At 39.7% G+C, this 15,722-nt stretch overlaps 2 protein-coding genes across 2 annotated transcripts; both read right to left on the bottom strand.

The window, feature by feature from the left end:
- Positions 1 to 6,836: 6,836 nt before the first annotated feature.
- On the bottom strand, positions 6,837 to 7,811 carry LOC144525894 (olfactory receptor 6N2-like). The gene has a single exon (XM_078262953.1). The coding sequence runs from the start codon at positions 7,809 to 7,811 to the stop codon at positions 6,837 to 6,839; it is 975 nt and encodes a 324-aa protein (XP_078119079.1).
- Positions 7,812 to 12,754: 4,943 nt separating this feature from the next.
- Positions 12,755 to 13,681, bottom strand: LOC144525893 (olfactory receptor 6N2-like). The gene has a single exon (XM_078262952.1). It carries the CDS (start codon positions 13,679 to 13,681, stop codon positions 12,755 to 12,757), a length of 927 nt encoding a protein of 308 aa, XP_078119078.1.
- Between the last annotated feature and the right edge of the window lie 2,041 nt (positions 13,682 to 15,722).

Raw genomic sequence — 15,722 nt, 5'->3', positions numbered from 1 at the left:
ATATTTAAACAGAATAAACACAGTGGAACATACAGAGCTAAAACATTATGAGACCTAATTCCCACCAAGCACACCTGACCCCTCTTAAATTCTAATTATTTCTACATCAGTGGTAATTATGTCCACTATACTTCAATCCATAAGTAACACAATAACAGAATGTATGACTATTTTTATCATGGGTTTTATACACTTTCTGTTGTAAAACATCCAAAAGGAAACCCTGTCAGGTGGGTGGCCCTGGGACAAATCTGGTCTACTGGGGGTCCTTGGCCTAATTTTGTTTCAGTTTAGGTGTCCTTGACGTGAAACATTTGGGAACGTGATATCAAAGGCCTCAATCTGCCTGGAAAAGCAGCACATGATATATATTTCTAACATGTGCTTTTACATTTATTGTGTGAGAAATGGACGAAGAAAAATCTATTACCATTTGAGACTAATTCAAACCCACAATGTGAGTTTAAAAGATTTATTTTAGCCTGTGGAGCTGTTAGTTGAACCATGCAGCTGCAATGTTAATATCATTCTTTTGGTTCAGGTTGAACACATCTTTCTTTTCATAGACCGCCTTCAATTTTATGTTTCAGCAAACAAGATCTATGGACAAATACATTTAACATATTCTAGAAGCATATTTTGTATATGGTTTGCTAAATGTGCGTGTTGAGGTTTACATTTTCGCAGCAGGAATCTTCTTCAAAAATCTAAAAATCACTCCTTTGATGTGAGGAAGATTCAGGCCGTAAACTAGAGGGTTATTAATGGGGGGGGGGAAATCATCAAATACTCTAAAGATAAAACAACTGTGATGATTGGATTAATTTGATCAGTTTTAAATCAAGTCAATGACAGCTCACAGAAGATGGTGAAAGAATAGGTCATGAATGTCACGATGTGAGGCAGGCAGGTCTGTAACGCCTTTCCTCTAAATTCAGACAAGCTTCTCCTGCAAACAAGCACAATACGTAGATAGGTGTACAGGACAAAGAACAGGGGGATGATGATGATTGTCATTGTGAGAAACTGAGCTACTATGTTGTTGAGAGTTGTGTTAACACAGGAGAGCTGAACCACAGAACCACGAAAATTGACTGGTAGATCGAGAGCTTTGCCTTCTAGCTCAGTTCTCTTTTTGTCACAATCGTGTGGTAAAGTTAATGTAATACCGCCCTGCTGCTCCGGCCAATCCCCGCTCCATTGTTCTCTCACTCATGAACAAGACCCCGATGTACTTGAACTACTTCCCTTGGGGTAAGGACTCATTCCTCACACGGAGTCTGCACTCTATTGGTTTCCTGCTGAGAACCATGGCCTCAGATTTAGTGGTGCTAATCCTCATCCAAGAACCGACCGGTGAGTGTTGAATGATGCCATCAGGACCACATCATCTTCAAAAAGCAGCAATGATAACCGCAACCCCACGCCAGCGCAACCCTGGCGGAGGCCAACCCTCACCGGGAGCAAGTTTGACCTACTACTGAGCACCTGGACACAGCTCTAGCTTTGGATGACGGGGATTTGATAGCCCAGAGAAGGGACTCCTTCACCCCATACTCCTGCAGCACCTCCCACATTATCTCCCGGGGGACCTGGTCACACGCATTCTCCAAATCCACAAAACACAACTGGATGGGCATACTCCCAGGACCCCTCCAAGATCCTTGCGAGAGTGAAAAGCTTGTTCCATGACAAGGACAGAATTTGCATTGTTCCTCTTAAATCTGAGGTTCAACTATTGGCCGAACCCTCCTTTCCAGCACCTTGGAGTACACTTTACCAGAGAGGCTGACAAGTGTGATACCCCTGTAATTGGGACACACTCTCTGATCACCCTTTTTTGAACAGGGGAACCACCACCCCGCTCTCCCACTCTTAATGCACTGTCGCAGACTTTCACGCACCGTTGAAAAGGCTTGTCATCCCAGACAGCCCCTCCAACGCTTTCAACATTTCTGGATGCATCTCATCTATCCCCAGGGCTTTGCCACTGTGGAGTTGTTGGCTGCATCAGTGGCTTTCACCAGGTATGTTGACGACAATCCCCCATCGTCCTGCATCTCTGCCTCTACCATAGAGGGCGTGTTAGTTGGATTCAGGAGTTTCTCAAAGTGCTTCTTCCTCCCCTCAATTACCTCATTATTTGAGTCCCCTCCTTACTGTACACAGCTTAGATGGTTCCCTGTTTCCCCCTCCTGAGGTGGTGGACAGTTTTCCAGAAGCACCTTGGTGCCAACCAAAAGTCCTTCTCCATGTCTTCTCTGGATTTCTCCAACACCCACTGTTTTCCCTCTTTCCAGGCAAAAGCTGCAGGGTCCTGGCAGTACCTTGCAGCTGGCTCCAAAGTGCTCCTCGATAACATATCTGGGAAGGACTTCTTCAGGAGCTTCATGGCTTCCCTGACCACCTGTGTCCACCACGCTGTTTGAGGTTTACTGCCCTTTGAGGCACCTTAGACATTGAGACCAGGGCTCCCCGCAGCTTCACCAATGGAAGCTTTGAACATTGCCCGCTCGTTTTCAATGCCCCCAATGTCCACAGGGATTCCAGAGAAGCTCCGCCGGGGGTGTGAGTGAAGATCTCTTTGTCAGGGGTCTCCTCCAGATGTTTATAGTGCACTGCCCGTTTGGGCTTACCGAGTCTGTCCAGGGTCTTCCCACACCCCCTGACCCAACTTACCCCTAGATGGTGATCAGTTGACCGCTCCGCTCGTCTCTTCATTCAAATGTCTAAAACATGCAGCCGACGATCGATCACAAAATCAACAATCAGCCTATGGTGCTCTGGTATCAATCCATGACTAGCACAGAAGTATAACAAAAATGTACAGCTTGGGTTTAGATCAGTGAGGCTCTATCAAGCCAGAGCGCCAGGCTTCAAACAACACAGCACTCAGGTTCATAGGGACACACAAAACTCAAAAATAAGGTAATGGCTCCTGGAGAGACATGCTGTACATACACCATTTATTCCATATACCAGATGATTTATAGCCACTGTCTGCCCAAGAAGGTTTTTTTTTGTAGCGTCTCACACATTCTTCATTTATCATCGTGTATTTTTTACGTTTGCTGCCTGCCCTGTGTGTGCCTATCTTTGGCTACGTTCAGACTACAGGCAAATGTGACCCTAATCAAATTTGTTTGTCATATCTGATTTTTTCATGACAGTGTAAACAGTCACATGGCATACAAACGTTTCCAGTTCTGATTTGGGCCACTTTCATATGTTGTTCAAATCTGTTAAAGGTCGGATGTTTTAAAAATGGGGGTCTGGATAGTCTGGACAGTCAGATTGGAATTCATGCAACTTTGACATCACTCTAGAGCGAGCATCGTCACAATTCTGCCCCGAGAACAGCAAGCCCCCAGGAACAAAGCCAGGCTTTGATGCAAACATGGGCATAGCGGCCAATGGTGGAATTGCAATGTTTTTTTCCACTTTACATGGCAAAAGACACATCTATATATCAGTGAATAAATGTTTTTGAGGTACATACATAAACTTACCAGTCCGAACACTTAAATAGTCCCTTATTTAAATTATTGTTTTAAAAGTTGTAACATGCAATAATAGTGGAATCAAGAGTAATTTAATTAGGCATAATGAACGGAAGCAGACCTATGGGACTGCGCCCAGTGGATGAGCTGCCCTGCACTGCAGGCTCATATAACGGTTCTCCCGAGTTCCTGTAGCTGTAATAGTGGATATAATGGCCGAAATTCATCATTTGTATTATCATACAATACATCCAAGGGCTGTATGCTGTAAAGCCTGTAACATGGATGTAACGTTATTAAAGGGGTGATAGAATGATTATATAGGGTATTTTACACTGTTCCTTAAGGTCTCCTAATAGGGTATGTAACATTGGTTGGGCTGAAAATTGCTCGAATGCTATTTTATTAGGTCCTTAACTACCCTGTGAATATGGCTCTATTTGGAACAAGAGCTTTTCTTCCAAATATGGTATGCTCATGAATATTTAGATGAGTTGCACGCTGATTGGTTTGAGCGAACCCCATAGAAACACATTGGAGACGAGACAGCAGTTCTCATATTTCAGACACTGCAAAGGTATACATTGTTTGTCGGGCTATTTTGTTATTAATTTCACTTCTCAGACTTTTTTAAGTTTGAGAAATCAACTATATAAAGCTCACATATGGGCGATTTTTTTACGAAAATTGATGGCTAAATGCAAATTTAGTAAGACGTGTCGGACTTTAGGAGCTCCACACAGTCTGACGAGAAAGCGGCAACCATACCCAGTTAAAGTCACCGTTTCTCGGTTACTGGACGACCGGGGCTCGGGGCTCCGTGGAGTTCCGGAGCTGCAAGCTAGGCTATGTGTCCCATTTAATCCTATGGGAAAAGATCATTGCTACACTTTCGGCATAAATTTCGTATATTTACAGTTTGAATTTCGTCACACCACTTATATAACATCTACCCCAAGGTTTTATAAAGCTAACTGTGGTGTCTGATTTCTATTTATTGCATTTTTGTGAACATTAGGGATTTCGTTAGCTGCTACTGTGCCTTCAATCCTATGAATCGTGGCTAGCTGCAGGCCCTGGAGCTCCATCAGGGCCTCGGCATTTTGTAGTCCAATAACCCAGAACTGGTGACTTTGCGCCGTTATGGAGCGCCGCGGGCTTCCCTTCGTGACGGAGATCCAGGTAGCTCACAGCGAGCCGGAGTCTATGAAGTAGGACACGCCGGGCGGCGAGGCAGCACCGGCCACTGTCACGTAGCCTGAAACTCCTGCTGAACTGCGACACACAGTCGGACAAAATTTGCAATTAGCCATCAATTTTCGTAAAACGGCCCATATTTGACCTCTACATAGTTGATTTCTTAAAATGTAAAAAAGTCTCAGAAGTGAATTTAGTAATTCAATAGCGGACCTCTGGAGATCTGCATGACCTAGCTAGATTCAGAAGACTAAGCTGACCGCAGGTCAGTGGTGTAGCCTATGCAAATGTTGGGGCGTGACAAAGACTAGGAGTTGGGATGTTTACGTCAGCTTCCAGCTTTGTTGAGATTCGCCCGTTTTCAGCGGCAGTTTTAAAATGTGAGATTTGCAGAGGATAGGGGTATCAATGGGATTTTGAGCTTCTATGTATGTCCTATTTACCCACCGAACTGTCGTTATTCAACTATGACAAGGTCAAATCGGAGACCCAAATCAGGAGGAGAGGTCAGCGTCTCCACGGCAGGGGACAGTGCGCACAGATCCGCTGCGCCAAGCATGAATGAAATAATAAAATAGTAAATACAGTAACAGAAATATGTGCAGAATTAAGACAAATAGACGTTGTTCTACACAACATGTGTAAGAAGTGGTTAAAATGTTTAGGCTATGCCATGTCTCCTACCACTTTTTCACATTCTGTTTATGATCCAAACAGCGCTGTGAAGCTGCTGCATTCGGCCCAGTGTTTGGTGGCCCGGGTTGGGTTCATTTCTTACACATTGTTCACTTATAGACACATCATCTGCAGGATCAATTACGCATCACATGAGTTTGCCCACCCAACACTGGATTTGTTCATGGAGCCATGGATCCATGCGTCCCGCCTCCTGTGCGCCATGGATGTCTGAGCCTCAGCAAATACAGACTCACAGAAACAAGTGCATTTTTCCGTGCCGATCTTTTTGTTGCGAGTAAGATATTTCATCTCTGGGAAATACAGATGACTGAAAGTAGCCTATTTTCTAAATGAATTTTTCATTCATTTCACGCCCTCATGTTTAACAGAAGTTAAGTAGCCCATGAATTAAACAGTTAGTTCATTTCAATAGTATGAAAGATGTGAAACATTATCCACATAAATTATCAAACTTTTATGGAGTATCAGCGGATATAATCATGTTTTTTCAAAGTCAATGTAATAGACATAATGACAGTAACTGAAGTGGAAACTTTATTTTGTATTGTTTGTGAGTTTCGGCACTTTTCAGTTAGAATTCGCCACGTTACAGAGCCAGACAAGACGGACGGCCTGCACATTTTCTCGTCTGATCAAAAGTTTGCGTGACGGCCCACACATTCTCACGTCAAGTTCATTTCGTTGTGTGCGTGAAAACCAGCGTTCGCAAGTTTTTCGTGCAAATGCAACGTTTATACATAAGGCCCCTGGACTTTTCTGGGGTAAAAACTCAAAATACTTTTTAATGTGTTCACAGTGTTTATTTTTGTTTCCTCTGATTGCCTAGACTTGGGAGAACAATTTTAAAAAGCCAAAAGTCATGTTCATCATTGTTCTCTTCTCTGTGTGATTAAAATACATTTCTGTGAAATTAAATTTCCAATTCATCTTTGTCTTTATAGTCATTTAACAATGTATACATTTAGGTGACATCTCTGCAGCATACATATCCTGATAGTCCAGGATGTCCTGAAAAAATGTCTATAACTTGATTGTGCATCACAGGGTTGAGGTTACACAAGGATTTTCAAACAAGTAAACCAGACCGAACCAAAGATTGAGGAAAATGGCTTAGACCTCAGAGGGCATGTGGTATTAATATGAATGGTATTGTGATCAGAGACAATCTCTGTTTTAGACCATATCAATTTGACCTATAATTGCATAAACTTAACATGATGTCTGTATACAAAAAATCAAAACCATCATGCATCATTTAGATATAGTAGCAGTGAAATTGACCTAAAAAAATTAGAAGGCAACCTGATCTCTTGATCGAACAAAAAGGTGTTTTAAATAATGTCACTACATTACTCAGTAATTTCATTTAAGTTGACAATATTCTTTAATTTGCATTAATCATAAACATATTTCAAAGTACAGTTAAAATATCCTTCAGTATCAAAACATTAAAGAAATGTCTGTACATTTGTTTTTAGTGTTAATACATAACACAGATTTGGCCTGACAGAACAACTTTTTGAGGTGTTTTGAAATTTCTTTCATCTTTAGTCCATACATGATTGGATTAAAGAGAGGGTGATACATTACTATTTGTAAAGACATTATTAAATTAACAGTTTTTGGAAAGTCAGATTCCAGCTGAACTATTATGACATCATATGCACACAAACAGGAAAAGTTTATTAATATTATCAGATGAGGTAAGCAGGTCTGTGCAGCTTTTCTCCTGACTTCTCTACTACTTCGATATGTTATTATAAATATCCTGGTGTATGTAAAAAGTATGAAAAGCATAGGGACAAGTGCAACATTTAGCAAAATTACCATATCATGTATGATTTGTGCTCTTGATATCACACACTGAAGTTTATAAACTGTATTGTTGCAAAAAACTCCTTTTAAAATAAATCTACAAAGTTTTTTATCAGCACTTAAACCAGCTGGCACTGCCACCTGAGAGGCCGGCAGAATCCAAGCCAAACCCAAGAAAATACTGACAGTTGTTTTTCTCATGATAGTGTGATATTGCAGAGGTTTACATATCGACACATATCTGTCATAAGACATGGCTGCCAACAGTAAGAACTCTGAACCACCTAAAGAGTAAAATAAGTGAAATTGAAAGAGACAGGCTGAATAAGATATGGTCTGTTTTTCAGATAAAAAGTCAATCAAAAGCTTTGGGTACACAGCAGTGCTGAAAAGAACAGAGTTCAGTAACAAAGCTGCAATGAAAATGTACATTGGCTCGTGGAGGTTTTGGTGAACCCATATAATGTACACAATGGTAGAATTACTGCATATGATTAGCAAATATACTATGAACATAATAAAAAAATAAATATATCTGTATTTTTCCACTTCGACATGTCCACCAAGAGTTATATATGTTACATTTAATTCATCATCCATTAAGATTGTTAAAACAACTGAATAAAAGAGGTAGATATTATAGGAAATAACAGTCACAGAATAAACATGACCTTACCACTTACATTGAGAGTGTGTGTATTCATCTCCAGAATTGAACTTAAAGTAAACTGTTTGAGTCTGTGAAATGTTCTTTATCAGTTTGTTTCACCCTCCATGGACCTCATTAAAACGCTTCACCAAGAATGACTAACTTACAAACAACTTCATCAAACTCTATATGCCTGAACTTATGGGCAGAGTGTCTCAGTGGTTGGTAAACTCAATGTTTAACAAGACCCAAAGGGCAGAAGTTGAAGATATAATTGCAAAGTTAGTTGGTCGAAAGTTTGGAGGAGGCCATGTTTACGTACTTCAGGACCAAATCAATAATTATTTGAATAAGGCCTGAGGGCCTTAATATTGTCAGAATAAATAGAGAAATGTATATGGAGTTAAAGGTTCCATGACATGGTGCTCTTTGGATGCTTTTATATAGACCTTAGTGGTCCCCTAATACTGTATCTGAAGTCTCTTTCCCGAAAGTCAGCCTTGGTGCAGAATTACAGCCACTAGAGCCAGTCCCACAATGAGCTTTCCTTAGGATGTGCCATTTCTGTGTCTGTAGCTATTGAGGAGGAGAGAGGGGGGGGCAAGGTGGAGAGTGGGGGTGTGGACTTCACCAACTGCCACTTTGCTCATTTGAAAGCCATGATTCGCTCTCTCATGGGTGGGCCAAATTCTCTGGGCGGGCAAAGCAGAGAAAGGGGAGGTAACCTTGCTCCTTATGAGCTCACAAGGAGAAGATTCCAGATCGGCCCATCTGAGCTTTCATTTTCTCAAAGGCAGAGCAGGATACCCAGGGCTCGGTTTACACCTATTACCATTTCTAGCCACTGGGGGACCATAGGCAGGCTGGGGGAATGCATATTAATGTTAAAAAAAACCTCATAAAGTGAAAATGTCATGCCATGGGACCTTTAAGCTTTGAAGTGTGGCCGGGTTAGCTCAGTTGGTACAGCAGGCGCCCATATATAGAGGTTTACCCCTCAACGCAGCGGTTGTGGGTTCAACTCCAACCTGTGGCCCTTTGCTGCATGTCATTCCCCTTCTCTCTCCCCTTTCATGTCTTCATCTGTCCTGTACAAATAAAGGCCTACAAATGCCCATGAAAATTATCTTTAAAAAAGGATTGTGGTTTGGGTTAAAAAACACCGGCCCCCTTAAGTAGTACTCCCGGGAGACAAATACCTGTGAAAGTCTTATGTTTTCCACCTAATTTACCCCATTAAGACTACACCCAGAACCTGGCAATGGAACAGTTGACCAGCGCTTCAACCTTGAGAGACTACTTGAGGGGGCTTGGGAGTTTGCCCATCCAGTCTACATGTGCTTTGTTGACTTGCAGAAGGCTTACAATCGAATCCCTTGGGTGGTGTTGTTGAGGGGTCTTGCAAGAATATGGGGTACCGTTCAGTTCTTATATGACCACAGTGAGAGTTTTATCTGTATCTCAGCAGAAGTTCAAGCACGTTGTCAATGGGCATTGGCCTCCGACAGGGCTGTCCCACCTCACCAATCTTGTTTGTGATTTTCATGGACAGGATTTTAAGGCACTGCAGGGGGAGGAGAGTGTCAGGTTTAGGGACCTGAGAATTGGTTTGCAGCTGAGTGTAAAGCGTTTTGGATGAGGGCCAGCACCTCCAAATCTGAGGCCATTGTTCTTTGCCGGAAAATAGTGGATTGCCCCCTTCAGGTTGAAACAGATTCTCTTGTCTGCCTGTCCATTCACATGAGGAGCGCAGTGGGACTCCGCGGATCCAAGCGGGTACGCAGGCAAAGTGTCGCTTATCGCCTGAAAAGACCTTTACTCTACCTCTGATTGGGTTACCCTGACATTCTTACCCTAACCTTAACCATCCCACTCCTCTTGCTTAAACCTAACCAACTTAGTCAACGAGTACTAGCCAATGCCTTTGACATGCCTTTGGCATCCTCTGAAGAATATATTTGGCACACGGTATCAGGTTCGCCCTTGTCATGCATTTACAAAAAGTTGCAATGGAAGATGGTCTATAGAAGATATGAATGTTTTACTACTTTGAAAATATGAGGGCTTCAGCTTTCAGAATTAGTAAACCCATTGTATGTTGTCCATACTGTCTGTATTACGATGTATTTTAACAGAGTCATACAAATGTAAAATGTGTCAACATAAGAGCAAGTTATGATCAAAAGATACAAGGTCATTTTCTCATCAGTGTACTACATGTGTGGTATTGCCTGAAACTAGTGACGACTCTTTCAAAGACACTAAACCCACTCCAATTAGAAAAACACAAGTCAATGCTATTTTTTTTGTTTTTCAAAGATTAGTATTTGAGCATTTTAGGCATTTATTTGACAGGACACCTGAAGACATGAAAGGGGAGAATGACATGCAGCAAAGGGCTGCAGTCGAACCCAGGCCAGCTGCTTCAAGGAGTAAACCTCTATATATGGGTGCCTGCTCTACCAACTGAGCTATCTGGGCGCCCAAGTCAATGCTGTTTCCATGTAAACCTAGAAGTCAAAATTCCCTTTTGAAGACACAGTGACAGAAATCTATTTTCTTGTCAAAATATTTCAACAGCAGATGTAGTTACTTACGTGTCTGCAGCCAGTATAACGACCAATTCAATTTTAATCACTTATAAAGTGGATTATAAATGTTGAATTAAGTGTATTTTTATCACATTTACAGTTACAGTTGTAGTTGTTATTCTGTCTCTGTTCTTATTGCCTATTCAATATTGGTTATAATGGTGATATTGCCTTTGAAATTTAGATTTTATAGTAGGCAAGGATATAAATGTTTTTTTTTCCTTCATTGCATCTCCATTTACTCGAGAATGGTAATAGAGATAGGGTTGTATGCATGTATGCATTATGGTTGAGGAGCTATTCTTGATTAATTTTGTTTATTTTAGGAGTTTTTGTCTGAAGGATAGAGCTAATTTATAAGATGTTTCATTGTCATCAGGGTTTTCCCTACCATGATAAGGCTTAGGGGCAGCACCCAAGCCATTTTGGGCACCACCTAAGCCTAATGAACTAACTAAATGACTGTTCCTAGGTCTAATAATTTAGTTTTAGAGTGCTCTAGCTTTTCCTACATTTTAGACGCATATAGGGTAATATTTTTATTGAAAAACGTAACATTTCCTTGGGGAAGGACCCCAAAACCCCCCACCAAATGCATGCACCTTTTCCACTAACCTAGGGAAAACACTGGTTATAGCATTCAGCTCTTTATTGTCTCAGTAATATTGTGATTGTTTATTGTGTAATATGTTTTGCTGTTGACACTATATATATATATATATGAGTGTTTTTTCATACACATACATAAAATAACATGGACAAAGAAAAGTATAGTGGAAATCACTGCTAATGTTATCAAGGCTGTTTGTTTGATGACAGGTTTATAATGAACCCAAAACAGTTCTGAAAAAATATCCGATATCTGCCATGTATTGATATCACCAGAATTTCATGTGTTCACATCAAGAGTGGAGTTTCTTAATTTTTCTTGGCTAATGCCTAACAATCACTAGAAGACTCTAAAATCTCACATCTAAAGTAATCTGGCATAATGTCACTGAGTTTTTAGTCTCAGAGAAGATTTTACGACCAAGACTTAAAACTTGCGATAATATCAAACACGATTGATTTTGTCGGAACGTCAAGACAGGAAAAAGACTGACTGGGACTGAGTTTTATGACCACCTTACCCCAACACCAGCTCCAACTCTAGCAACACTCTCATGATTTCATTCTGATATTGGAAATTTGTGGAATCTCTTGAAAAGTCATTTGGTGTTAGGTCGGCATTAGAAATAGTAAAATGAGCACATAAGAAGCTGGATCCAGACTAGTTTGATAATAGCCAGACAGCTTATTTTAAGAAGATGGAAGAATGAAGGGGTGCCGTCAATCCAGGAGTGGGCTTGTGAGATGGCTAGGATGGGGGCGTTTGGAAAAATGTCATATAAATGGTTTGCCAAATTGGATGTCTATACTAGAAAATGGTTAAAGTACCTGAGCTTTCTGGAGGGCTCCTAAGAAGCTTTGTTCTGGGGAGGGACATGTAAGATGGGCTTAAGGTGCTGTCATTTATACACATGCTTATTTGGTTTATTGTCTATTGTCTCGAATATTGTAGTTACTGTTTAATCTTTTCTTGATTTTTGTCTGAATGGATGGTGATGACGAGTGGGGGGATGTTGTTAAAAAATAAAAATTGTTAATCACAAAAAAGAAATAGTATCGAAATGAAATGTATCATTCTATTTTCTTTCTTCTTTAAATGTATCTGTGTCTGTGTGTCTGTCTGTCTGCCAGTAAACATTTGTGAGTGGTATAAAAATCCAATAAAACATTTCTCTCAACTAAAACAGTCACATTTTAAGGACATTCTAGGATATTTAAAAAGGCAAGTGTAACTGTTTTAGAAGGTAACTTCACTTTAGTGGATTCAAACACATTTTTTGTAAGTTTGTGGTAAACAGTTCATTTGCAAAAACAGATGAAAGGCATTCTCAAACAGTGTAAACCAACACAGTTTGATTGCTGTTCCCTTAAGTGCACACATAAAGACATGTTTTCAAAAAATAAACCAACACAGAGATATCTGTTTTTGAAAATAAACCTTTCATTCACATTGTTTGTGTGTAATATTGAAGGACTTCTTTTAGAGCAACAGATTCAGAATGAAACTACAGAATTAAAATACTCCTTAAGAAAATTAATTGATCAGTTGTTACATAGTAGATGCTGAGGTTACTCTTTACTGTGTATCAGTCATAGAAACAAACTCTTACATTGGATGCCATAAAAAGATCATGAAATGTCACTTATCCTCAGTATTGTTACAAAAAAAATTAAAACTAATCAGTGTTGATACATCAATTAATTTTGGCTGGGCAGAAAAACCTTTTTAGGTGTTTAGAAATTTCTTTCATTTTTAGTCCATACATGATTGGATTAAACAGAGGATGATACAAAATAACTTGTAAAGTCATTATTAAATGCACAGTTTTCGGAAAATCTGGTTCCAGTCCAACTATAATGACGTCATATGCACACAAACAGGAAAAGTTTATCAATATTATCAGATGAGGTAAGCAGGTCTGTGCAGCTTTTTTTCTGACTTCTCTACTACTTCGATAGGTTATTATAAATATTCTTGTGTATGTAAAAAGTATGAAAAGCACAGGGACAAGTGCAACATTAAGCAGTATGATCATATCTCGTACAACACGTGCTCCTGAAATCACACACTGAAGTTTATAAACTGTATTGTTACAAAAAATTCCTTTTAAAATAAAGCTACAGAGTTTTTCCTTGGCACTTAAACCAGCTGGTACAGCGAGCTGAGAAGCAGGCACAATCCAAGCCAAACCCAAGAAAATACTGACAGTTGTTTTTCTCATGATAGTGTGATATTGCAGAGGTTTACATATCGACACATATCTGTCATAAGACATGGCTGCCAACAGTAAGAACTCTGAACCACCTAAAGAGTAAAATAAGTGAAATTGAAAGAGACAGGCTGTATAAGATATGATCTGTTTTTCAGATAAAATGTCAATTAAAAGCTTTGGGTAGACAGCAGTGCTGAAAAGAACAGAGTTTACTAACAAAGCTGCAATGAAAATGTACATTGGCTCGTGGAGGTTTTGGTGAACCCAGATAAGGTACACAATGGTAGAATTACTGCAGATAATTAGAATATATACTATGAACATAATAAAAAAATAAACATATCTGTATTTGTCCACTTCGACATACCCACCAAGAGTTATATATGTTACATTTAATTCATCATCCATTAAGATTGTCAAAAAACTGAATTAAAGAGACAGATTGTATATATGGAAATAACTAAGAAAAGAACAGTCACAAAATATACATGTAACCTGTACTGGTGTTGTGTTCATTTACCTGACCTTAAAACACACTTAGAGTTTGTTCATCTCCAGAATTCACAAAGAGAACTGTTGAAGTCTGTGGACTCTTTTTGTATCAGTTTGTTTCACCCTCCATGGATCTCATTAAAACTCCTCACCAAGAATGACTAACTTCTAATGAAGTGTATCAAACTCTGAAGGCCTGAAATTGTAGGCAGAGTTGCTCTGTGGTTGGGGACAAGGCCCAAAGGCCAGAGGTGGAAATTGTTATTGCAAAACCTTTGGCTAATTTGTCGAAGGTTTGAAGGAGGATGTTTTTACATGTTTCAGGAGACCCAGAGTGGAAAGGGGACTTTGAACTCATCAAAAGTTACAACAAAAAGGAACATAAAGAAAAGTCTATAGACCCAACCACAATGTTTGTTTAGAATAACTTCTGGGTAGAAAACTCCTGCATCCGTACATATGTGACAGATGGAATAATGTGTATTACCATTAAGTCACAGTAAAAAGTTATGTGTATTAGCTTACCAGTAAGTCAGAGTTGAGTAACAGCAGGTGAGAGTTTATGTAGAGTAATTTTGGCATTCTCATATTTTAATGGTATATCACAGTTTATGGTTAAAGTTGTTATCGTCAGTTGCAGCAGTTACAGTACAGTACGTTTGTGATTTCTTATTTTTCATGTGCAAAATGTCATTCCAACACCAGAAGCAGTAAGTGTGAACAAGAGCGTTGTAGTTACTAGAGGGCTCCAGCAGGGGGAGCATAAAACTGTTGAGCTATGTTGCGGTTCACGTTGCCTCCTCCCTTATATGATCTGAGGAAAGTTTGTGTCCGTGCAACTTTCATTCAACTACTCCCCTTTTCGGGTATGAGTCTCCTATAATATGTGTTATTGTTTGACAGAGTGTTATGTGAACGTGTATATGTGCTGAGAAGAGTGTTTTAAACACAATATGTTTGCACATTGTGAAGTAATGGAGGTAATTACACGACGAAGAGTAAGCTAGCCACATTAGCCTTTAGCAATGCTAACCGTGACGTCGTGGATGAAAGAGCGGTACTTAGTAGCCTTGCAGAGACATTGTACGTGTCATAATATGTTCTGCATATGTTTCTGTAATGTACTCAGTACTGTTAAAGGGTGTAATTGTGAGTGCTATCAGCATAAGATTATTTTCCATCTCTTGTGTATTGCCGTATTTGTTTGCTCTGTATATTTCAGTTCTGTAGCTATGCAGCAGAAGAATTGTATGTATTATGTATGTTATATTGTGTTATAGGTATATGTAAACGGTACTTGTTGTTTTGTGTTATATTCAATCATTACACATATGATCTGAGGAAAGTTTGTGTCTGTGCATCTTTTATTCAACATATCCCCTTTTCAGGGCTATTACACATACAGTTTTATAGAGCAGAGCAAAGGTTTATGAGAAACAACTGGACATACTCTCATCTTATTCATCTAAAATGAATGTTTGATGCTTTTATATGTCAACACTTTGATTAGATTGGAGAGCTAATTTACCTGTTGGGCCACAGACTAAAGAAAATGACACCACCCAAACAAGTCAGACCAGTGGTGAGATGTCATTGTTCGTAAAGCTAGATTTGGTTTTTGCCTCAGCAATGCCTCACTACAGTAAATAAGCACAGCAGAAATGGCAGATAGGTTGGATCTTCGTGTTTAACTTAATACCTTTTAACGTTACAGTTACGGCTGAAAATGACAACTTTTTGCTGATTTCACATATCTCCACAATTTAAATCAATGGCCATTCGTCTACCTGGAAGTGATTTTAGTCTTAGGGTGACGTCACTGGGAGTCTATTAGAACTGAACCTACTGAATTTTAACAAACTGATTGGTTTCTTATGGCTCAATCAATATATATGATTGGGTATCATCTGCATAACAGTGAAAGCTTTTAGAGTTTCCTATTAATATTGCCTAGTGG

The sequence above is a fragment of the Sander vitreus genome, chromosome 11 (assembly GCF_031162955.1).
Source record: "Sander vitreus isolate 19-12246 chromosome 11, sanVit1, whole genome shotgun sequence".
NCBI lineage: Eukaryota > Metazoa > Chordata > Actinopteri > Perciformes > Percidae > Sander > Sander vitreus.
This window is presented reverse-complemented; position numbering and strand designations above follow the sequence as displayed.

Bases quoted from the DNA above. Each gene is read 5' to 3' on its own strand.
- LOC144525894 (XM_078262953.1), bottom strand. From the start codon at position 7,811: ATGGATGATGAATTAAATGTAACATATATAACTCTTGGTGGACATGTC.
- LOC144525893 (XM_078262952.1), bottom strand. From the start codon at position 13,681: ATGGATGATGAATTAAATGTAACATATATAACTCTTGGTGGGTATGTC.